This window comes from Phodopus roborovskii, unplaced genomic scaffold (assembly GCF_943737965.1).
Source record: "Phodopus roborovskii unplaced genomic scaffold, PHOROB, whole genome shotgun sequence".
Taxonomy (NCBI): domain Eukaryota; kingdom Metazoa; phylum Chordata; class Mammalia; order Rodentia; family Cricetidae; genus Phodopus; species Phodopus roborovskii.
Window position 1 is genome coordinate 31448151 of NW_026126571.1, and position 25709 is coordinate 31473859.

At 42.9% G+C, this 25709-nt stretch overlaps 2 protein-coding genes across 2 annotated transcripts; both read right to left on the reverse strand.

Moving 5' to 3' along the window:
- Nucleotides 1-1701: 1701 nt before the first annotated feature.
- On the reverse strand, nucleotides 1702-9439 carry Gimap4 (GTPase, IMAP family member 4). The gene is made up of 3 exons (XM_051203032.1): nucleotides 9335-9439; nucleotides 5877-5948; nucleotides 1702-3892 (listed from the first exon to the last, which is right to left on the reverse strand). The coding sequence occupies exons 2-3, from the start codon at nucleotides 5932-5934 to the stop codon at nucleotides 2964-2966; spliced, it is 987 nt and encodes a 328-aa protein (XP_051058989.1). The 5' UTR covers nucleotides 5935-5948; nucleotides 9335-9439; the 3' UTR covers nucleotides 1702-2963.
- Nucleotides 9440-12243: 2804 nt separating this feature from the next.
- Nucleotides 12244-22083, reverse strand: LOC127235710 (GTPase IMAP family member 9). The gene is made up of 2 exons (XM_051203078.1): nucleotides 22014-22083; nucleotides 12244-14253 (listed from the first exon to the last, which is right to left on the reverse strand). Exon 2 carries the CDS (start codon nucleotides 14211-14213, stop codon nucleotides 13335-13337), a length of 879 nt encoding a protein of 292 aa, XP_051059035.1. The 5' UTR covers nucleotides 14214-14253; nucleotides 22014-22083; the 3' UTR covers nucleotides 12244-13334.
- Between the last annotated feature and the right edge of the window lie 3626 nt (nucleotides 22084-25709).

Here is a 25709-nt window from a genome sequence, read left to right on the forward strand (position 1 = left end):
TTAGTGACAATAATTGGAAAAGCCATACCAGAAGCAATCCATTCTAAACAAGAAGCCCACACAAAGAAGGCTGTCATCTTTTGTTAAATTTGCATTAGTGTTTTGCATTAATGTTAGAAGATGATCACTACTGTATACATCCTGTGTATTTTTATGAAGTGAGCATTGCACTTCACAAAAACACCCAGTATTTGTCATATATATTTACTAGGTACCTAGACTTGTTGAAACTAAAGTGTGGGCCATGGTCTGATAATGAACTGTCCAAACACATCCCCAGGTGTAAGTGATGTGACATTTCTGTGCCATTGAGACTGAGATCCTGTGCTGGACAAAACAGAAGGCATTTTCCCTGCTTCAAGTATTCCTAGAAAAGAGCAGGATGTCCAAGACATGCTCCCTAGGGGAATCTGTAAGAAACTGACACACACAAAGGGCTGAGTCAAGTAAGAAAGAGTATCACTTTGGCCACAGTATTGCTCTGCCTAGCATGTGACTCTCTGGCCTTTAATGAGCGGTGCTTAAGCATCTTACTTTTTCTACCCACATGAAATGTGTCCCATAAAGGGCCACCATCGTGAGACCACTTAAGGAAGACTGTACCTGTCCAGAGGAGACCTTCCTTGGAGCCTACAAAAGGGAAAGAGAAAGAAAAAGTGCTTGTCTTTCTTCTCACCAGGGGCCCAAGGGATAACAATCTGGTCTCTGCTTTTGAAAGGTAAAAATATAAGCAGGAAATGTGGTCCAGTGGTTTCTGTGCCTGCCCAGGAACAGGCAGAGTGAGTGCTGAACTTCCTGAGCAAGGGGACACTCAAGAGTAGAGTTGCTGCCTCTCCTCCAGCATGGTTTTACCACACTTCCCATCTGACACCAACGAAAATTACTTGCACATTTTATAGTGTTCAATCAGCCAATGGTTTTGTTTTATGACTTCATGGGAGATCTTCCTTACACAATAAAAATGTAAGTATTTAGTAACCAGGTGTGGTGGTGCATGCCTTTAATCCCAGCACTTGGGGGACAGGCAGATCTCTGAGTTCTAGGACAGCCAGGGCTACACAGAGAAACACTGTCTCAGAAAAAAAAAGCAAACAAAACAAAATGTTTTTAAAAAATATTTAGTGTTTTCCTCAAGGATGGTTTCCTCACAGTGTATGGAAAACTGCAAGATCCAAATTGCAATGAGAGACTCTGTCTTGAACAAACAAACAAAGAAAACAAAGCAGAGAGGGTCTGTGAGAAGGCTTTGTGGGTAAAGGCACCTCTACCAAGCCTGAGAGCTTGAAGTTGGTCCCTGGGACCCACATGGTGGAAAGAGAGAACAAACCTCCACAAGTTGTCCTGAGATCTCCATATACATATTCACTGTATGCACATACACACATAAGTAAATGTAATAAGAACATAAAAAAATAAATAAGGAAGAGATTGACTGAAAGCCTTCACTGGCTTCCACATGTGTGCTTACACACATGCACATGTACTAACACACGCGCGCGCACACACACACACACACACAAAATACTTGTGGGGGAAACATCTTAAAGTAGAACTATATGACCATATTGGGTATATGTCCAAAGGAATCAAAACAAGCATAAAGTACAGATAAATACATGACCACAATTATTATCACACTGCTCAGTATAGGAGCCCATAAAAGAATGAATGGATAAAGGAAATATGAGATATACACACGTCTATTAAAGAAAGAATGCTGTTTTATTTGCAATAAAATGGACGAGTTAGAGATTATTATGTTAAGGAAAATAAGCCAGGGTTAGAAACACAGATTCCACCTTTTTACTCTCAGGGCTGGTGACCGCATTCTCAGGAACCATGGTCCAGCTGGTTCAGCCTAACTGGTGAGCTCCAGGCCAATGAGAAACACGAGCTCAAGGGAGGTGAATGGCCTCACTGAGGATAAGACCTGAGATCATCCTCTGTCCTCCATATATGCACAGAACCTGCACACACACAAATGTGCATGCATACATACACACACATACACATATATGCACAGGCACCCACACTCATAAGAAAACAAAACAGGGGTTAAAGTAAGTCTGGTTTTAAAAGCACCCAAAAAAACAAAATTCATCTCTGTGCTATTACAGCAGTGTCATCCTTGAAGACAAAACAGATTCTGATTCTGAACAAATATGAGGCAAAGAAAACGTTTATTATAACAATAATAAGCAAACTGGCTGGGTGGGGCAGAAGCGGTACAAGCTGGATGTATCAGGGTACAAGGTAGGGTTGGAGCAGCCAGATCATTTCTCAAGAGGAGAACTGATGTCACCAAACTTGTTAAGAGGTCATCAGAGAGCTTCTAGAGGCACACCTAAACACACTAACCACTAGAGTACTGTCTATTAAATTGCCCATTTGTGCTCATCCTGGATTAGTTGGCTTATGAAATTTGCTTTGCCTTCAAAGGACAGATAGGGAACAATTTGAGGCCATTCATGAACATGTAATTAAACAAACCAATATTCATTGAGAACTGTATAGCCATCTATTTCTGTCTAAAGATTGCCTCATGCATATAATTGAACTTCCTAATAAATCACAGAAGACTATTGTCCCAGAAAAATGAGCAACAATGTATAGAAGCTGCAGGTGAAGATTATTGTCGAGAATCCAGAGGAGGACAATAGGTACATCTTACAGTCATCTTCTAGAGGCTCCTGGGGGCAGCGGGGAGCGTTCTCTGAGGAAGAACACAAGCACGGCAAGCATTAATACATTCTTCTTTGGAGTTTCACAATTTGAGGATTGGTCAGTTTTTTGATAAGTCAATTGAACATCTACCAACTGCCAAAGATGACCTTTACTGCATTCTTTAGTTCTGGAAGACAGAAACTAGGGCATTTGAACACTGAGAATTGAGTCCTATAGGGCAAGGTTATCAGGAAAAAGATGCAGAAAATAGAGACGAGGTCTAGTCTTACAGACTAGGTCTAGTCGTCTTGCATAAACTGATTAATGATAAATCGAGCAACCTCCCATACTTTTAGGATTAATTCAAGTATCCTATTTTGGTCCTCAACTTCCCTCCTAGCATTTTGCTGCCTCTCTGTATATAAAGCCTCTGTTCTGATGAATTCTCTCTCCATTTGTGCCTTTCTCTTTTCCCTCTCCAGCTGATCTTTCAGGTCTCTAATCTGTTCTTCGTACTCCTCCCTTATTCGTGCTCGCTCTCTCTTGAACTCCTCTCTGTACCATTCTTGCTTCTCCTGAGTTTGTTTCTGAATCTCTTCCTCAGCACTTCTGTACATCTTGTTGGTAAAGCATCTTCCACCATTTTCCATCACCATGCTCTGGACCAAGTCCAACAGCTGTATCCTCTGGTCCTCCTGTTCAGCTCCTGATGCTTTGTTGTTGAACAAACAGTAGCGATTCTCAAACTTACAGACCAGCTCTTGAATGCCTGGAGCACTCTCTAAGTATTCATGGATATTAGCATCTTCCAAGTCATCCTTCCTGGTGAGCAAGAGAATCATGAATCTTCTAGCCTTCTTTCCAAACATGCTCAGAATCTTCTGTGTAGCCTTATGATCTTCCACACTGTAGCGCCCCAAAGGGACCACCAGGAGCAGAGCATGAGGCCCTGGGGAGGTCAGGGCAACACAGCGAGCAATCTCTTTCCTTGTGTCAGCATCTGGTACCTCAGTGTCAAAAACACCAGGCGTATCCACAACAACGAGCTCTCTCCCACCCCAGGTGCTCACCCTTTTCTCACAGACTTTGGTAATGGATTTGGCACAAATGCCAGAGTGAAAAACTTTCTCTCCAAGGACACTGTTCCCTGTGGCACTCTTTCCTGCTCCAGTTTTCCCCAGTAAGACAATTCTCAGTTGGGAATTTTCCTGGTCTTGGTTTCCAAGCTCTAGAACATCAAGGAAACAAAACGAAGTGTTAGACTCAGTCCCCCATCCCCAACAGAGTTCCGCCATCCAGTACCTGCTCTCTTGCTGCTTGTGGGCTTTCCCCTTGTTGTTACCTCTGCCCTCCCAGGGTCTACAAACAGCCTCTGAGTCTAAAAGGCCACCTTGAAGGACTTGATATCAAGGAGGTACACGTACCTCCCTTGACCTCTTTACTTCACTGCTTCTTTTCAATATTCTTTTGAGCTCCTCATTTTGACCCTTTGTGGCTTCCAAGCCACAGAGGAAGAAATAAGAGTTTCAGAAGAGAACTGTAAACTGCTTCCAACAGCTGACCCACTAAAGGAATCCAGCGCAGAACACCAAGTATGAGTTTGGGGCATCTGCAGTAAAGGATGTATTTTTTCTTGTTTATATTTAAAAATGACTCTTCTTCCAACTGAGAGCCAAGTGGGGGACAGACATCCAAGCTCTAAGATAGTAGGGAAAACGCTTAAAATCTACTTTTTTTCAAATGTAAATAATTAAGTATGTTATATAACAGCTCTCCAAAAAAATTGTTTATCCTATCTAACTGAAATTCCTCACAATATGAACATAAGGTAAATATGTTTTAATCTTTGAGATATGATAAATTATATGTGTATATACACCAAAAATAATTTCAAATTTCTTATGTTTATTTGTAGCCTATTTTATATACCTATGTACTTAGTGTCACATAAATATTTCTTAGGGAAAAAGAAGCCTTGGAGACAAAAGTTTAAGAAGCCCTGAAGTACACGCATTTGCCAGTCTGTCGAGATCCTGACAGGGAACCATTAGCTTGCCATAGGGTCCTGAGTGAGTGCCAACTTTAACAGATGTGATTCAGACTCTAGAAATGTCTGACTGACTCACAGCATCTGGAGCCAAAGAAATAAGTTCTGTTTTAAGCTACTACATTGTAAGGTAGTTTTATAAACCTGCAGAATCTCAACCAACATGGTGGGCAGAGGAGTTGGGGTGCTCAGTGACACACTGATTCATTAGAACGAGGACACTGGGGGCAGGGACCCAGATGGGGAATCAATTACCTCCACATCCTTTCCTTCCAATCCTCTGACGGGGGAAGTCCTTCTGTATGTATGTCTCTCTGGTTAGTTGATGAGTAAGACACTGTTTGGCAGTGAGGCAGGAAGATAGGCAGAACTAGGAGGAGGAAAATTCTGGAAAAGGTAGGCAGAGTGAGCCTGCCACACAAAGTTACCATGTAGGCCAACAAAGGAGTAACAAATCTGGACACTTCTCAGGTAAGATAAGGCCACGTGGAAATACTTAGGTTAATAGAAATGGGTTAATGATTAAGACAGAACTAGCCAATAAGAAGCCCTAGTCATTAGTCAACAGTTTTATAACTAATATAAGTCTTTGTATGTTCATTTGGGGCTGGAAGAGGCAGTGGGACCTGGTGGGACAAGAAAACTCTGCAACAATCCTCTTTCAGGACGGAGATATGACCAGAGAAATCACAATCAAAAAGGCCACAGACAGCTGTTCTGCTATGTTCACATTGTAGGAAGGAGGAAGGAAGTCAGGCATGGTGGTTCACTCACACCTGTCATCCAGCACTGAGGAGGCAGAAGCATGATGGCTGTCACAAGCTCCAAGCTGGCCTGGGCCACAGTGTGAACGCCTCTGTTAAAACAAACAAAAGTGGGCTAGTCCAAGGTCTGGACCAGTGAGAAGCCTTTTGGTTTCTCCTGCTTAGCCCGATGGACGTGCCCTAAGCAGAGGTCAGGAAGAGAGTCTAGAGAAGGAGAAGAGCAGAGAAATGAAGAAAAATGTGAAGCTAGCAACCGGAAATGATTTTCTCTTGCTCAAATGGGGACAGTCAAGACAGGAGGGACTGCCTCCCTCCCTGTGTGCCTTCTCATTTCTCCTGCAGCTCAGCTACCCAACCCCCAGCCCCCAACTCCCCACCTACAGCACTCCAGCTCTTCTCACCATAGCTGGTCATTGCCTTTCTGGTTGTGGACCCCACAGCATGGTACTGGGCTGCCATTGTAGCTTGAGTCCCTGCAGATAAAGAAACAGCCATAGCATTTTATAAAGAACACTTGGAAACCCACCTCCTGTAGCCAACACTGAACTTTTGGCCATAAATTCCACACCCCAAAACTCACGTCAACACTCTATTTTCAGGATATTCTTTTTATTATACAAACTTGTGCTTGTCCTGGCCCCCATGCTCTCTTGAGCATGAGTGCTATGTGCCTTTTACAAGATGTTCCTTCAGCATTCCAAACATGTGGCTCGGCTTCTCATGGTGGCTTTGATTATGGCCATCTCTAACAAAGGCTGGCCAGGATAGAACACTTGACTAAACCCCCCACCTCCAGGCATAGCTCCTTGTCTTGGTGAAGGCATCACCATATAGCCAGGGGCTCTTGCCAGGCTACAGACTCCACTATAGCCTTGCTTTGTGCTTGGATTAGCCCATCACAAAATCCTAATGACTCTCAGAAATCTTATTTTGTCTTTTTGTCAAAATCCACTGTCATTTGTTGTGAGAATAACAAGCTGGTTCCCAAACATCCCAGCTTGGATCCTTTTCTTACTTCTACCACCAAATTTCACTTTAAAAATAAAATTGCAGAGGGCAACTGTGGTCTTCCGGGCAGGGAGGAAGAAGAGGCCAGCGCTGCTATGGTGCTTGAGTGCTGTGTCTCCTGCTCTGGAGTTGCTCACCCAGCTGCCAAGCTGTTGGACTGCCGAGCTCTTGCAGACCTTGGGCCCCCGGTTCACAACAGATAAAGTCATGTTTGAGCAGTTTGCTGAGGTGGTTCTATTGAATTTGTTTGGCTACCAGTCAGATCCTATAAACTACCAAACAGCTGTGGCCTGGCTGGAACTGCTGGCTGGGTCACTGCTGGTTGTGGGCCCACCTGTGCTACCAGAGATCAGCAACCCCTCTTGATGGTGCTCATGACGGGGGCATCTTCACTTTGGCAGTTTTGAAAATGTCATAAGGGGACCTATAGCCCAGGCATTGTCTGATTGGGGTTTCTGTTGCTGTGAATACCTGCCAGTTCTTAGCTGGAACTAAGAAAGTGGTCAGATGCCCTAGTACAAGGATTCCTGGTGCACTCCAGAAACTTGAGAACTGAGTCTTCAGGCCATGTGTGTTTACCACAGCAAGAACAGGGTTTACCACTTTGTTAGGTCCACAGTCATTCACCATCAAAGAGAAACTCTTGTCTAGGCCCCAGACTCCCCTTATAACTATGGTGCCCTATTTTGAGGGAAGTATTAACATCCTTCATGCCATATGAAAACAAGAAATAAGCAGAAATTCTAATACCCATAAATAATTATGTCAATGCTTTGGTGTAACTGAACCTCCTGACTTTTTCTATGACTGTATACAGATTAATTTTTTAATGAAAATGAGACAGTATAGCTTACTTTATTGTCTACTGTTTAGATCTAGTTTTCTGTCAGGCAGTACTGGTGCACACCTTTAGTTCCAGACTGAAGAGGCAGAGGCAGGCAGAGTTCAAGGCCAACCTGGTCTACAGAACAAGCTCCAGGACATCCAGGGCTACATAGAGAATCCCTGTCTCAAAGTAAATAAATTAATAAATAGAGAGAGAGAGAGTTAACATTGCTTTTTACTTTATCAGTGTTAGTGGCTTTAAATACTCTGTTCTAGGAGTGCATGGTGCTGAGGGAGAAAAGGTGGCTGAGATGCTGAGAACATTGGCTGCTTTTGCAAAGCACTCAGGGTTCAGTTTTCAGCACCTACATGGCAGCTCACAACCCTTTCTAACTCCATTTTCAGAGGATCTGATGCCTCCTTCTAGCCTTCTGGAGAACCAGACATGTACATAGTACATATATGTATAAATGTATATACATGAAAACAAAGCACTTATACACATAAAATAAAAATATTTTAAGGAAAAAAAATAAAGTTGAATTTCCCAGTGGCTTTTGTTTTTCTGTAGAAAATAGTTTGGACTATTGGGTTGGTCCAGAAGTCCCTGCATGATCATCCCTCTCTGAAGACACTGGCCTCCCCTGTGTTCCCAGGGTCCTTTCTTCTCTTGAGCTTTTTTGGAAGTCCCTCTTTCTGGTGGCCACTACAGCCCACTGCTTCATGAGAGGCCCTGTCTAAGCTTTCCTGCAGCAGCACCAACTTGTGACTCCAGCTTTCAAGGTCCCTTTGCTTCCTGTAACTGCACAGCTGCATTTTCTCATCAAGGAAATGGTTGTAACATGAAGTTATTCTCTAACATTTACTGTTTCCTCTTAGACTTGGTGACAGGAAACTTCCCAGGGACAGGCGCAGCACTGAACAAAGGGTGGGTCTCAATTTATTAACTGAGCAAATTGACCGCCTAGGATTTTACCCCCCGGGTGGATGGTAATCTGTGACTAATACACAGACATGAAGAAATACTCGATTCATTTGGAATGCTTCCTCTACCTACTACCATGAACATTTTTGAGGACTCTGGAATTAACTATGTCCAGGATAGGCTGGAATGTTCCTTGTTACGAACAGAGTTCCCACACAGAAAGCCAGCAATTACAAGTGGGAAACAGAATGCCAGATGTTTCTTTTGAAAGAGGCTCATTTCTTTGTGTCTGAAGGCTAGGTGGGTAGAAGACAGCTTCTCATAAACTAGAAAGGGAAACCACAAACTTTTGTATAGCATCAACTCTCAACAGAGTTGATATCGGTGGTTGGTAGGAACCCAGGGGCAGTGATGGAACATTTCTCAAGACTTGGGAGCAGGAGTGTCTTTAGACACAATTCATATGTAAAACTAGGACTGTGCTTGTGTAGGTGCTGGTTTCATTGACTAAGTCCTCCTCCTTCAGCCTATGTACAAACAAACATCCACTCCTGGCTTCGGAACTGCAGTCACAATGAGTGTAACTTAGACCTCCCCACACCGACCTCTGGGAGGAGGGATGGCTCAGCTCTCCCATGAACCCAGAAAAGAATGGTTCCCCAAAAGGCAGGTTCCCTGGGGAGCAGCTTGAAGGAAAAAGATAAGACCAGTGAGAACCCTGAAGTGTGTGCCGGCTTGGAGGAAGCTACACGCCAAGCTGTGTCTGTTAGGGACCTCTCATCCTTTTCCCTTCCCTTCCCTTCCCACCAAGCTAATTCGGTCACTCTCTTCCTGGAAGAGTCAAGTTACAACTTTCTGACCAGTGAAGGAACACTTTCTCCAAAAAGAACTTATCCTTGCAGCAATGGACCCTAAAGTGTACATGAATTTGTAGGGCTCATCTTCAGTACAAATTACAGCCTAAAATTAGCAGGCAGGAAACAGGAACTAATAAGCATAATTTCCAAGAGCAGGTCTGCCTAGGGGTTTACCAGACACAGCCAACAGAGCAGCCCCCTCCTCACCAAATTCAGCACTCCAACACTCTACCCCTATTCTTACCTGAAAATCTGAGTCCTGTGGCCTTCTCTGATTTTACAACAATGGTAAAACCAGAAGAGAGAGTAGCAGAGAGGAAGCATGGGGGAGGAACTGTGGAAACAGGAGTATACAAGGGAACCACCCATCTTCCTAGACGTCTACAATGCAGACCTTTCTACAGGCCTGTCGTTCCATGCCATCTAACATAGAAACCATGGGCCCCTGGTAGCTACTGGGCACTTGAGATGTGATAAATCAAGGTATTTTGCGGTACTGGTCACTTTTCTCATCACTGGGAGTACAATATGGTTCATCTTAATAAATAATGGGAAGTCTGCTGTTGTTTGGTAGAATATTCTATAAATATAAATGACATGACTTGGTTGGAGTGATATTGAATCTCCTGTGTGCTTACTTATTTAAGAAATGGTGGGGTGAGGGGAACTCCTTGTCAACAGCATATAGTAGAGTCTACTTTTAATTGGGGTATTTAGATATTTTATACTTCAGATAATTCATGAAGTAGCTGGATTTCAATGGGGCATCTATATCGTACCTCCTCCCCTCAAAGCCTAGGGATCTCTACAGAAATGGGATGGAAACATTGGAGGCAGTGGACATCTGCAGTGAAACAGTATTTGCTGGATATGCCAAGGTCATTTCACTGGGGAGATGGGGGGGGACATGAAATTGGGAGGGGAGGGAAAGGGGTAGAGAAGAAATTAGAGGGAAGAGAAATGGGGGTGGCATTGATCAAAATACATTATGTGAATGTATCTAATGATAAAAAGTTATCATTCTGCTACTAGTTTTCTCCTTGTCAAATCTGTTCTTTTTCTCCCTTTCTCTGATAGTCTGCCTACTTTGAGGCTGATTCTTGTGTAATTTCTTTTTATTTCTTATTGTTGACTTATTCAAGACAACACTTTTTTTGGTGAGTGCTTCAGGGTCCATGCATGTCTCTTCAATTTAGACACTCTCCTTTCAAATTCTGTTCAATCTCCCCACATATATAGCAGAAGAACCTCCCATGTCCACACTATTGTCATCTGCAAGTTTTATAAACCCAAGGGACCACCAGGTCTGAGTAGTTACATGGGCAGAGGTCAGCAGGAAAAGTTTGGGATTTGGATCCCTTATACTAAGAACAAGAGTGATGGGGTGGGACAGTACTCGTGGGTCAGATTAGCAAGCATTGCCAACTCCAGGAAAGTCTATTTACTCGGTGATGTTGATTCCCCAGGTTCACCACTGAAATCTGGTAACTTGGCACAAAATCACCAAGCAACCAGGTGGTGCAGAGACAGGCCCTGAGAAAATCCATTCTTCACCACAGGCTTCTAAAGCCTATCACCTTTCCATGCACTGCACTGTGCACTGACGGGCCCAGGAATGTGTAGCCCAGAAATTGGGACGCTGGAAGCAGGAATGTCCAGATTAGAAACATATTTTCTTCAATTTGTGGACTCCCTTCTCATACTTACACAAATCTCTGGTTCACCTCATTTGAAGTTTTACAGCAAAGAAGCCAGAGAGTGTTTTTTTTTTTTTTTATTGCAATTCTGGAGAATTTGTAGACTCAGCAGCTGATGTCAACCCATTTCCCAGAAACCCCTCTTATGAGAGTAAGACAGTTGATGTTAAATGTTAAATGTATCTGCGCCCTAAAACACTTCCTCCCTGAATCAGCCGCAGATATTTCCTGCCCCATCCCCTTCACCTTTTGTCTTACTCATCACAGGAGTGTGATCATTTTTCAGGGCAGATAGGTTAAGATGGAAGGGCCATGCATCCTGCCATTAACATGAGATGATATGAAAACAGGCAGTGGGAAGAGGTTGAGAAATGGAGGGACATCTCAGGGAGATCTCGGTGTACTAGATCTCCCTGATCAACACTTTGGAATGGTGGTATTGGCCCCAAACAGAGCTTTCCTCTGCCTTCCACCTGGAGAATGAACCTAGTTATGGTTACTCACAGTTCAGTCTTGAGTGGGTGTGGTGTATGTACAGTGTCTCTACCTTTTAGAATGATTCTAATAGAGTTTTAAAAACTTAAACTACTAATGAAACACTTAGCAAATATTGCAGTAAATAAGGATCAGGATAAACAAATAGGCCGGGGTAAAACCCAGGTAAATCCCGCTTCTGACACCAGATATTGCGGTAAATAAGGATCAGGATAAACAAATAGGCCGAATAGATGTTTATTCAGGGAGAAATAACTTACAACCTAGACAGATGAACACCAGGAAATTCAACCCGATCCTCTCCTGTCCGAGTCATGCCAGCAAGAGAGAGCGCCTTCCTGGCCCCCTCCGACCTCCTTCCTCAGGTCACCTCCGCCCATCGCTCCACCCCCCAATGGGCGTGGTCAGTGCTACAGAAGGACTACCTCACTACAAGCAAACTCATTATAAACATTGTCAACATTGCCCTGAAAAGATGGGCCAGTAGTTAAGATCACTGGCTGCTCTTCTTGAGGACCCAGGCTGGATTCCCAGCAACCACATGGTGGCTCACAGCCATCTCTAACTCCAATTCCAGGGGATCTGTGGGTTCCAGGTATACACATACATGTAGGCAAACATCCATCCATATAAAAATTTTGGAATAGTCTGCATGAAGTCCACAGCTTGGAAGGACCATTGATGCCATTGCCCCCCTCACAGATTCTGGAATTGGTGGGGGTTGGGGAGCATAGTTTCCAGCTGTGTTCCCACTGCTTACCCAGCCAGCCTCTAAAGTATAGTCCCAATTCATGGTCACATGAACAGCCCTAGTTAAGTTCTGTGAGACATAAAGCAAAACAAAATGTCATAAATTTGAGGGGGAAAAGTTTTAGGGAAGAAGAGGGATTAGGAAGAGTTGGAGGGAAAAATAGAAGGTGAAGGAAGAGTAATTAGAGTAACAAAGTTCATTAATAAGAACAAAAAATCAAAATAATCTTTATTATTAGCTATGTCGAACCAGTATTTATTTAAAATATCATTGAGAATGCAGGAATGGCCATGAATGGGTCCGTGTAACTATGTGAAAGTATTTTGTGCATTTTGTTTTGTTGTGTTTTATTTCCATTTAACAACACATAAGCGATTTTGAAGTCAAGTTAAGTTGACTTATGGAAAGCCAATTACACCATAACACTGTGGTCTAGCACCTATTATATACCACAGGCCGGCCTCACATCCAACACACCTACTAAAGGGGTCACAGGGCTATCGGGGTATAAAAGTAAAAGTACCAGCAGTGATGAGATACTTGACCAAATACCTGGGAGACAGGGGAAGGTGAGGGTACATTGGACAGAGCACGGACTTCCTACACAAGTCCAGAAAGGCTGGTGTCGGTAGTGATGGAGGCTGAAACATAAAGGACCCTATAGTCCCCTCCCTCGCCCTAATTCAGAGAACTGTACTTTTTCTTCTCCCAGGAAGATGGTGGGAAAGTTTTTCTTTTTGCTGAAGATTAGAACATCTCACAAAAGGCTTGTACATCCCAGCACTTAGGATTCATTCCACATAGTCATCTGTGTTTGCTCTGTCACCTGTAGGGGAACTCCTCTGAGGCCCACTACAGCACTTCCAGACAGCTTTCCTAACGACTTGTCCTTTTTAATTCTTTTAATTGTGTGTGTGTGTGTGTGTGTGTGTGTGTGTGTGTGTGTGTGTGTGCATGTGCGCTCAGAAAACAATCATTGCAATCACCAGCTCACAACAGATATGGGCCTGGATGGAGCAGGAGCTCATGGGAACCTACTCCACCCTGCTGAGCTAATAACTGCTGATGAATTCTGGGAGAGGAAGAGTCATTGTCTTCCATTGTGTTCTTCCTGGTGAGTCCATAATTCTCTGACAGATTGCTCTAAAACTGTTGTCACACAAAGGAACCTAGTTAAACCCAGACAAAGCAAAAATATACAAAAACAAAAAGACATGAATGCAAGGAACCCACATTATATGATGTATGTATGAAATTATCAAAGGACAAACATCATCAATAAAAGAAGAATGACATTTACATCACAATCTCAACTTATTCCAAAGTTTTGAAAGCATTTCACTTATCTTTTTGAAAATATATTCAAATATATTCTCTTCAGCCTCTTCCTTCAGATTTCTCATTTTCTCATCATAATTTCTCTTTGCAGAATCAATGCGTGTCTTCTTTTCTTTCTCTGATTTGTTAGCATATTCATTTTCTATTTTTGTGATTTCAACACTGAGTTGTTGAGTGTAAGTTTCCTCCAGATTCCTTAGACACTGTTTCAGCCTTCTATCTGTGTCCTCATATATCTTTTCAGAAAAGTAAGATCCCCCGTTTCTGTCCACCATTTTCTCTATCAGTTGTATCAACTGCTGTACTTGATCTTCTTGCTCAACTTTTCCTGCTTTGTTATTAAAGGCCAGGTAGCGTTTCCCACACTCCAAGATGGTATTATTTAGCTTGCCATCTGATTGACCTAAAAAGTCATCAAGGCTCCTGCCCTCAAGGTCATCTTTGCGAGTGAACAAGACAATCATGTATTTCATGGCTGCCTTCCCAAAAAGACCCTTGATCAGATCAACAGTTTTCTGCTCTTCCTCCGTGAAGCGGTTCAGCTGCATAACCAGGATGATGGCATGAGGCCCAGGACAGGAATAGAGGACACAGCGGCTGATTTCTGAACATGTGGTTTTCATGGTCTCCTTGGTGTCAAAGAGCCCAGGAGTATCGACTACAACAAGGTTTTTCCCCTTCCATTCCCGGGATGCTTTTTGGCAGGTCTTGGTAACAGCATGGGCAGAAATCTTAGAATCAAATTGGTGTCTCCCAAGGATGGTGTTTGCTGTGGCACTCTTTCCGTGCCCAGTTTTCCCTACCAAAATGATCCGCACTTCATTGTTTTCATGGGCAGCCATGCTGAGGCAAGTCAACTTTGAAGATCAGGAATGCTCAGATCTTACAGAAGAGAAAGAGAGAGAAAATGCCCATTAGATAAATGGGAACTGCCTCAATCTTTTCCCCCTTCCTTCTCTAAAATTTTCAATGGTCTGCTGTCATTATGTATCCCCGTAGAGACAGAAAGATAAAACACTACAGTGAAAGAAAGAGAGAAATTAAACAGTTCCTCCACAGAAGAATGCCACTCCGTGTGGTTCTGCAGGGAAATCCCAGTGGCACATGCATGTCACACTGTTGCTATAGAGGTCAGAGGGTGGCTTTGTGGGGTTGGCTCTCTCTTTGCACCTTTGTGTGGGTTCTGGGCATTGAACAGTCATTGCCAGGCTTGCCCAGGAAGTGCCTTTACGTGCTGAGCCATCTCCTTAGCACCACCCACTCCTGGCATACTTTTAAAGCCTGATAATCTGGGTGCCACTTAAACTCTTTAAGTTAACTTAGAAAGGATATTTCTAGTCCTGCTACCAGCCTCCATGCCAATACTGGAACAGGTGTCAAGCCCGATGCCAGGTCTGAGAGTGAGCACACCCAAATATCTGTTCTGCCACATTCCTGAAAACCCAGACAAGAACATGTACTGTAATGAATATAATGTCCAACAACTAGGAGAAACTTTCTAAATCTGCAAACATAAAGAAACAGTAAGAAAATGGAATGAGCCCCCCACCCTTCGTCCAGCTGGCCCAATGCTCCCAGTGAGCACTGGGCCAGAGTGCGGGTCCAACAACCCCTCCACCTCCATGGAACTTCCTGGATCTGCTCTGAGCACACTGGACCAGCCTATCCATGAGGGACCACCTTGAGGCAGCACTTGCCTGATCTTTGGAACCCATCCCCTGCCCTCTGCCAGAGGAGGGACCTCCAAGAGAGCTTGGATCATCCAGAATTGCAGACATTAAATGCCTGATACACCTACACTCACTGGGAGAGCAGGGTAGAGAGAGAGAGACTCCCCCTGCACCAAATGGAAGAAGCTATGGGAAGACAGCAATACAAAAAACACCCAACAATAGAAAGACCAGGATGACATCACCAGAATCTAGGGACTCTACACCAACTAGACCTGACACACATCAAAGCACATTAAGCAGAAGAGAATGACTTAAAAAAATAACTTCATAAAAATGATGGAGGCCCTCAAAGATGATATGAGAAAATCCCTTAAATAAATGAAAGAAAAAAACAAACAAACAAAAAATTGGAAGAAATAGAGAAAAAGGCCAAGCAGAAAAAGGCAAGAAATGAACAAAGCTCTTAAAGAAAGTAAGGAAAACCAAGAAAAACCAATCAAATAGATGAAGGAAATAATTCAAACAGTTCAAGACCTGAAAACTGAAATAGAGAAAAACAAACAAACAAAAAAAAACTGAGGGAGTTCTGGAAATAGAAAAACTGAATAAACAATCAGGAACTACAGGTGCAAGCATAACCAACAGAATAAAAGAGATGGAAGAGAGAATCTCAGGCACTGAAGATAAACTACAAGAAATATATTCATCGACTAAGGGAAATCTTAAATCCAACAAATCCCTAACACAAAACATCCAGGAAATGTGGAACACCATGAAAAGGCCAAGCCTAAGAATAATAGGTATAGAAGAAGGCAAAGAAGCCCAGCTCAAAGGTGCAGAAAACATATTCAACAGATTCATTGAGGAAAACTTTCCCAATCTGAAGAAGGACATGCCTATGAAAGTACAAGAAGCATACAGAACACCAAATAGACTGAACAAAAAAAAAAGTCCCCTCACCACATAATAATCAAAACACCTAACATACAGAATAAAGAAAGAATATCAAGAACAGCAAAAGTAAAAGGCCATGTAACACATAAAGGCTGAACTATCCAAATTACACCTGACTTCTCCATGGAAACTCTCAAGGCCAGAAGGTCCTGGAAAGATGTTCTACAAATACTAAGAGCCCGCGGATGCCAGCCCAGGCTACTATACACAGCAAAACTCTCAATCACTATAGACAGAGAAAACAAGATATTCAATGACAAAGCCAGAGTTTCACAATACATATCCACAAATCCAGCCCTACAGAAAGTTCTGGAAGGAAAACTCCAACCCAAGGAAGTTAACTACACACACAAAAAGATAGGCAATAGATAATCCCACTTTACCAGAACCCAAAAGAAAAAACGGGGCAAATATACTCACAATACCACAGCCAACAACAAATCTAAAACAAACAAGAATTAACAATCAATGGACACAGGCTAACAGAATGAATACGAAGACAGAATCCATCCTTCTGTTGCATATAAGAAATACTTCAAAGACAGACATTACCTCAGGGTAAAGGGTTGGGAAAAGATCTTCCAATCAAATGGATCCAAGAAACAAGCAGGTGTAGCTATCCTAGTATCTAACAAATTAGACTTCAAACCAAAATCAATTAAAAGAGATGAAGAAAATCATATTCATCATAGGAGAATTCCATCAGTACAAAGTCTCATTTCTGAACATCTATGCTCCAGATACAAAGGCCCTTATATTTGTAAAAGGAATGCTACTAAAACTCAAAGCTCACATACAACCTCACACACTCAGTGGGAGAGACTTGAACACCCCATTCTCAACACTAGACAGGCCCATCAGACAGAAACTTAACAAAGAAACAAAAGAACTAACAGAAGTTATGTCCAAATTGGGTTTCACAAACATCAATAGAACATTCTATCCAAACACAATAGAATATACCTCTTCTCAGCTCCACATGGAACCTTATCTAAAATTGACCACATACTAGGCAACATAACAAACCTCAACAGATACAAAAAAAATTGGAATAGCTCCCTGTTTCTTATCAGACCACCATGCTTTAATGTTGGAATTCAACAACAACACAAATTGCAGAAACCCTACAAACTCATGGAAACTGAACAATGCACAATTGCAACATTCCTGGGTCAAGGAAGAAATAAAGAAAGAAATTAAAGATTTCCTAGAATTCAACCAGAATGAGGACACAACATACCTGAACTTATGGGACACTTTGACAACAGGGCTACGAGGAAAGTTCATTGCACTAAGAGCCCGTATGAAGAAAACGAGGATAGTCACATTAGAGAATTAACAGCACAACTGAAAACCCTAGAGCAGAAAGAAGCAAACTCACCCCAGAGGACTAGACTCCAGGAAATAATCAATTTGAGGGCTGAAATCAATAAAGTAGAAGAAATTAGGAAAAACAATACAAAGAATCACGGTAACAAAGAGGTGGGTTTTGAAGAAAATCAACAAGATAGACAAACCTTTATCCCAACTAATCAAAAAGCAGAAAGAGAACCTGCAAATCAACAAAATCAGAAATGCAAAAGGGGACATAACAACAGACACTGAGGAAATCCAGAGAATTTTCAGGTCATATTTTGAAAAGCTGTACTCCACAAAATTCAAAAATTCAAAAGAAATGGACAAATTTCTGAATAGCTATTACTTACCAAAATTAAATTAAGAATAGATAAGTAACCTAAATAGACCTATAACACCTAATGAAATAGAAGCAGTCATCAAAAGCCTCCCAACCAAAAAAAGCCCAGGGCCAGATGGCTTCAGTGAATAACTCTACCAAAAATTCAAAGAAGAGCTAATACCAATACTCCTCAAATTGTTCCACACAATAGAAGCAGAAGGTCCATTACCAAACTCTTTTTATGAGACTACAATTACCTTGGTACCCGAGCCACACAAAGACACAACTAAGAAAGAGAACTACAGAACAATATTCCTCATGGGGAAAAAAAAAACTCAAATTGAGTTCAACATAACATCAGAGAAATCATCCACCATGACCAAGTAAGGCTTCAACCCAGGGATGCAGAGATGGTTCAACATAGGAAAATCTATCAATGTGATTCACCATATAAACAAACTGAAAAAGGAAAACCACATCATCTCATTAGATGCTGAAAAAGCCTTTGACAAAATCCAACACCCTTTCATGATAAAGATCTTGGAGAGATCAGAGATAACAGGAACATACCTAAACATAATAAGAGCAATATACAGCAAACCAACTGCCAACATCAAACTGAAAGGAGAGAAGCTTAAGGCGATTTCTCTAAAATCAGGAGCAAGACAAGGCTGCCCTCTCTCTCCATATCTCTTCAATATTGTACTTGAAGTTCTAGCTAAAGCAATAAAACAACAAAAGGAGATCAAGGGGATACAAATTGGAAAGGAAGAAGTCAAACTTCCACTATTTGCAGATGATATGATAGTTTACTTAAATGACCCAAAAAACTCTACAGGGGAACTCCTATAGCTGCTAAACACCTTCAGCAAATTAGCAGGACACAAGATTAACTCAAAAAAAATCGGTAGCCCTACTATATATAGACGATAAAGGGGCTGAGAAAAAAATCAGAGAAACATCACCCTTTAAAATAGCCACAAACAACATAAAGTATCTTGGGGTATGCTTACCAAACAAGTGAAAGAACTCTGTGTCCTTAAAGAAATAAATTAAAGAAGACACCAAAAAATGGAAAGATCGCCCATGCTCTTGGATAGATAGGATAAACATAGTAAAAATGGCAATCTTACCAAAAGCAATCTACAGATTCAATGCAATCCCCAACAAAATCCCAGCACAATTCTTCACTGACCTTGAAAGGATAATACTCAACTTTATATGGAAAAAAAAAAAAAAAACAAAAGACCCAGGATAGCCAAAACAACCCTGTACAATAAAGGAACTTTAGGAGGAATCACCATCCCTGACTTCAAGCTCCACTATAGGGCTATTGTCCTGAAAACAGCTTGGTATTTTCACAAAAATAGACAGGTAGACTAATGAAATTGAATAGAAAATCCTGATATTAACCCACACACCTACGAACACCTGATTTTTGACCAAACAGCTAAAAGTATACAATGGAAGAAGGAAAGCATCTTCAACAAATGGTGCTGGCACAACTGGATGACGGTGTGTAGAAGACTGCAGATAGACCCATGTCTATCACAATGCACAAAACTTAAGTTCAAAAGGATCAAAGACCTCAGCATAAATCAAGCCACACTGAACCTCTTAGAAGAGAAAATACTCTTAAACAAATTGGTACAGGAGACCGCTTCCTGAACATAATTCAGTAGCACAGACACTGAGACCAACAAGTAATAAATGAGACCTCCAGAAACTTAGAAGCTTCTTTAAGGCAAAAAACACAATAGACAAGACCAAACGGCAGCCCACAGGCTGGGAAAAGATCTTCACCAACCTCACATCTGACAGACAGCTGATCTCCAAAATATACAAAGAACTCAAGAAACTTTTCACCAAAACAACAAATAACCCTATTAAAAAGTGGGGTACACAATTGAATAGAGAATTCTCAATAAAGAAAAGACACTTAAGAAAGTGTTCAACATCCTTAGCCATCAGAGAAATGCAAATCTAAACAACTCTGAGATATCAATTTACTCATGTCAGAATGGTTAAAATCAGAAACACCAATGACAGCTTATGCTCGAGAGGATGTGGAGAAAGGGGTACACTCCTCCACTGCTGGTGGGAATGCAAACTTGTATAGCCATTTTGGAGATCAGTATGGCCATTCCTCAGGAAAATGGGAATCAGTCTACCACAGGACCTGGCAATTCTACTCTTAGACATAAACCCAAATGATCCACATCCATGCAACAAAGACATCTGTTCAATTATGTTCATAGTAGCATTATTTGTAATAGCAAGAACCTGGAAGCAACCTAGATGCCCCTCAACTGAAGAATGGATAAAGAAGATGTGGCACATTTACACAATGGAATACTACTCAGTGGGAAAAAAATGGAATCTTGAAATTCATAGGCAAATGGTTGCAACTTGAAGAGACCATCCTGAGTGAGGTAACCCAGGCACAAAAAAAGAGGAACATGGTATGTACTCACTCATGTATGGATTTTAGACACAGAGCAAAGGATCACCAGCCTATAATTCACACCGCCAGAGAAACTAGGATACAAGGAGGAACCTAAGAGTTTCCTACAAGTTCCCTCACAGAAGGGGAAAGGACCAAGATCCCCTGAGCATATTGGGAGTGGAGGGGGTGAAGTGAGTAGAAAGAGAGTTAGGAGAAAGAGAAGGGGAGAAGAGAAGAACATGTGCATTAGGAAGATTGAGTCAGGGAATGAATATATGAGAGAGAGAGAGAGAGAGAGAGAGAGATACCATAAAAGAGGGAGCCATTATAGGTTTGAAGAGAAAATTGACTCTAGAGAAATGTCCAGAGACCTACAAGGATGACCTCAACTAACAATCTGAGCAACAGTGGAAAGGCTACCTTAAATGTCCTTCCCTGATAATGAGATTGATAACTTATATGGCATCCTAGAGCCCTCATCTAGTAACTGATGAAAACAGAAGCTGACATCCATAGCTAAACACTGAGCCAAACTCCTAGAATCCAGTTGCAGAGAGGGAGGGGTTATAAGAAAAGGGGTTAAGACCAGGCTACAGAAACCCACAGAGTCAGCTTACCTGAGCAAGGGGGAGCTAGTGGGCCCCCAGACTGATAGCTGGAAAACCAGCATTGTACCCACTCAGACCCCCTGAACATGGGTCTCAGTTAGAAGGCCTGGACAGTCTAAGGAACCTCTGACAGTGTAGCCAGGATGTATCCCTGGTGCACGAAAGAACTTTGGGAGCACATTCCCCATGGAGGGATACTTCCTTAACCTAAATGCAGAAGGGAGGGTTCAGTCCCTACTCCAAATGACTTGACAGATTTTGATGATCCCTCCTGGAAGGCATCACCCTCCCTGTGAAGTGGAGGGGTGGGGAATGGGGGAATGGAATGGAAAGAGGGTGTCAGGGAGCATGGGAGGGAGGGATGGAGAGGGAACTGGGATTGATATGTAAAATAAGAATATATATATATATGAATGAAGTGGAACAGCTCATGCCCCTGATTTGACCAGTACACAGTTTAATGTGTGTCTTTAAATATCACATTGAAGTAAAAAAAAATATGTTCACTTACATGTTAATAAAAAAGAAACACACACACACAAATAGAAAAAGTAAAAGCAAAGCAGACAACAACAACAACAACAAATAGGACAGTTAAAACAATTCCAAACAACCAAAAACCGCTGACTGTATCAACACTTGGAGGTGGTGCAGAAGCTTCAGAAATACAGTAATAAAGGAAAAGAGTGCTCAGGAAGCAACAGGGGTCCTGAGCCAAGGCGACTTCAGCTTCATCCTATGTGGTACCTTCAGAGCAGCCAGTCTGGTTTCCTTAGACAGCCTCCACCCCACCTCAGTCACACAGCTGTACTTGCTGATCCGTGTCAGCACACTGAATTCTAACTCTCCTCTGCCCAGGATGACCTGGGTAACTAAGACAATCATCAGGCTTTCTGAGGTAAGAAAGTGACTTAGATTATCTGAACTGTCTCCCAGCTTGGAAGAACCTGCCTTGGGGACACAACTTTCTGTGAAGAGTATCAAGCTACACTCTGTGTCTTTCACCACAACTACCTATGAGGAGTGTGTGTGAGTGTGTGTGTGTGTGTGTGTGTGTGTGTGTGTGTGTGTGTGAGAGAGAGAGAGAGAGAGAGAGAGAGAGAGAGAGAGAGAGAGCGCACGCGTGTGTGCTAATTCTGGCCCTTATACCCCTTAGCTCCCACCACTCCTACCAGCATCAGCCTCCTTGTAGACCTGCAGGCAGGGTACCTCTAACCTCATAGATGCCCCATCCCCCCACCTCACTGCTCCCTTCCTCCTGGCCTCTTCCCAGCAGGCCTCACCTTTTCTTCAGGAAGTGATGAGAGGATCAAGGTCTCTCTGAGGGACCTGTTTGAGACAGTGCTTCTTCTGCTCAACTATGAAGCAAAACTGCCCTTTCCAAGCCTATCAGTCAGGAAGTTCTATGGGCGGAGCCAATGAAGAGACTGTTTGCCTTTAAAGAAACAGAAATGTTGTCCTCTAACTTAGTGGGTGTTTCAGCTTTGTCTGAGTGTCTGCTACAATGCTCCAAATTTCAAAATCCTTTTTTAAAAATTGCTTTAGGTTGGTTTTTATTTTTTGAGATACAGTTTAGGTAGCCCAGGCTAGTCTTGAACTCACTATGACTTCAAAGCTGAGAATCTGGTAGTTACCAGATCCTTGAGGCTGGCTACGTCAACTGTTGGGGCATCTCACAATAGCTATCTCTCACTTGGGGGTAGGATGCAACAACTGGTAGTTACTCAGAGCACAAGGCAGGGTGTCTCTCTGGTCCCAATCTGGTGCCAGGACCCCAGAACCTTCCTGAAGAGCCGCTGGTCCTTAGCCCACAATGCAAACTTGAAAAGGCTGGTTCTGATACCAGTGAAGTAATCAGCAGCAGCAGACAAATCAACTGCAGCAGGAGGGAGGCCTAGAAAGCAAAGGGGAGTGGTCTTCCTTTGCCACACCCTTTCTACCCGGGCTGCCACCAAAAGCTGCTGCCCATAGCTCACAGTTGGCAAGGCAGTGGAGACAGTTCTTCAGGTGTGGCTCCCTATTCTGGTGGCTCTAATTCTGGGCAAGTGGACTTGAAAAGCAATCACAACAAGGTGCCACACCAGCCTTCAAAACCATGTTTTGGTTCATGTCCAGGGTGATACTAAATATACAAAGAGCTTCAACTATTTTCCTTATGTGCCATGTACTAATGTAAACTTTCAGACCTTACACAAATCTTCTATCCATTTTAATTAATTTTTGTGTGAGGTGAAATATGTGGCCTTTGTCTCAGTCCTCTGCATGTGATACCATTTCCCCAGCACCACTTGCTGAAGAGGCCATCTGTCCTCAGCACATGTCTCTAGTACCTTTGTTGAAAATCAGATGGCTGTAACTTCATGGTTTTATTTCTTGGTTCTATGCTCAAAAGAACAAACACAGAAGAATATTGACTTATGTTTCTGGGTTTGTGCCAGAACCATACATGAATAATTCCTAAGTCCAATAATAAGAAAACAACCCAATAGAAACAGCACAAAGGCCTTGACACAACCTCACACAGGAGGATTATTCAGATGGCAACTGTTTTGTATGGAAAGACACTCACCATCACATGTCCTCAAGGAAGCATGAACTAGCAAGACCACTATCCATACACCTGCTAGAATAGCCAAACTTCAAGACACTGATGGTACCAAATGCTGGGTGAGTGGGAACCTTCATTGTTTACGGATAGGAATGCAGAGTGCTGAGCCACTTCAGAAGACAGGCTGGCAGCATCTTACAAAATTAAAGGCATTCTTCCATATGATTCAGAGATTGCATCACTTGACATTTATACAAAAGAATCAAAACTGATGCTCTTATAAAACCCCACATGTGCAGGTTTGTAGCAGCTTTATGAATAATTGACAAGACTTAAAAGCAACTAAGATGCCCTTCAGTAGGTGAGTGATTAAGCAAGTTGAGTACATCCTAACAGTGGGACGTTATCCAAACACAAAGAATAAGCAAGGAGCAACCATAAAAGTATCTTCCAGAAACTTAGGAGTGTATCAGTAAGCAAAGCTTAGTATACAAATATTTCCTAATGAACATTTGGGAAAACTGAAATTATAGAAATAATAGAATTATCAGTAGTTGCCAGCAACTGGAGAGATGGCATAAGTGAGATGAGCTCAAGGACCATTAGGGCAGTAAAATATTCTGTGTGGTGCTGTATTAGAATATATATGGCATTAGGTATTGTCCAAGCTTGTGGAATGTACAACTCCAGGAGTGAAATGAATGTCAGCTGTAGGCATTGGCTAATACTGCTGTTTAGGCTAAGTGATAACAAATGCACCACCTCTGGTGGGCAGAGTGACAACAGGGAAGGTTGTGACAGCGTGGAAGAGATCTCTGTGTCTTCCTCTCAATTTTATTAAGAAATTAAAGCTCTCTTTTTAAAAACAATTCAACAAAACATGGAGGTTACAAATGGCTCAGTGGTTATGAGCACTTGCTGCTCTTACAGGGGACCTGGGTTCAGTTCCCAGCACCCACATCAAATGCTACACAATCACCCAGAATCCTCTTCTGACTTCTGCAGGCCCTTGCATACAGACATGCATGCATTCATATGGATAAAAAGAAAAAAAATGTCTTTAAAATTAAAATGAAAAATAAAAAACAAACAAAATACCAACAACAAAATCAGAGCCTGATGGCCTAGGCCTATAATTCCAACTACTTAGGAGGCTGAAGCAGGAAAATTCACAGGCTCAGGGTCAGCTTAAAGGATAGAGTGAGTCCAAGGCCAGCCTGGGCAACTTAGTGAGTTTCTGAAAATACACTTATTAAATAAAAGAGCTGGAGATTAGCTCAGTGGTACAGTGCTTGCCTACCATGTACAAAGCACTGGGTTTGGTTTCTACTGAGGAAAATAACAATTTAGGGCTATAAGAAGAACACGGACCTGAATCAGCAATGGACACAGATGGCTCCCCACCCCCAGACTTTGGGTCTGAGGAGACCACAATCACCCAGGAGCCTGCCTGGTGCCAGAGCCCATCATACCAAGTACTACCCAGGGTCTCTAGGGCCCAGCTTGTGAGAGAGGAAAGGTAACCACTCCAGGCCATCCTGTCTGGCTGGGACAGCACCACCTATGACCCAACCACAAACCCTCGTGTTAGAGAGTAGAATTGTGAGGTGAAAGAGAGGGAGAGGCAGAATGGTTTGTGGGCTGGGGACAGACGCTGATCCAGAGAGGTGAGGGTGGTGAGAAACAGGCTGACATGAATGGCCAGCTGGCCACCCAAGTCCATGGACATGTCTGGGCCTGGACTATGGCCAAGTGCCAGAAACTGATCCAGGGCTCCGGAACAGCTGAGGGAGCCTAAGTTGATGTCTATGGCTGCTGTTGTCACTAGAGGCCCATTTAGGGGTCTGTGGTGAGGCCATATTGGTGTCCAAGGCCTTACTGCCATGGAGCCCATGCCAATCTGGGTTGCCTGCCTGGAACATGGGTAGATGGCCTATGATGACAACCTGGTCTGGGTCCATGGTCCTGCTGCTCCTGAGGTCTATGTTGATGTCCCCATGTTGCTGCCAGGGCCCAGGGTCTGGGCCACAATCTGTGACCATGTTGGTGTCCCAGGATTGTGCCGCTGCCAGTGCTAGGCCCATTTGGGTGGTCAGGACAGTCAACTGGAGTCCTAGTATAGTCTGGACCAGGGCTGGTCTGTGTCCCTACATCTGTGGCTCCTGAGACGACTGAACACTGTGCTGATACTGGGGATCTAGGCTGCCACCTGGGGCCATGTCAGTGTCCAAGAGCCATACTGTTGAGGGGGTCATGCTAGTTCAGATGGCCTGTGCTGCTACCTGGGACCAAGGTGACATCCTGGGTTGCTGCCTAGAACCATGACCAAGGTGTCATCCTGGATTGCTGCTGCCTAGAACCATGACTGGGTTCATAGTCCCTCCACGGGTTTGTTTTGTTGTCCATGTCCCATGTTGCCACCAAAGGCCAC

What these genes read in the sequence shown, in the direction of transcription:
- Gimap4 (XM_051203032.1), bottom strand. Translation starts at nt 5,934, where the DNA reads ATGGCAGCCCAGTACCATGCTGTGGGGTCCACAACCAGAAAGGCAATG. An exon ending in AAAGGCAATGACCAGCTATG is followed by an intron (nt 3,893 to 5,876) that starts GTGAGAAGAGCT and finishes TTGATGTTCTAG; the next exon opens with AGCTTGGAAACCAAGACCAG.
- LOC127235710 (XM_051203078.1), bottom strand. Translation starts at nt 14,213, where the DNA reads ATGGCTGCCCATGAAAACAATGAAGTGCGGATCATTTTGGTAGGGAAA.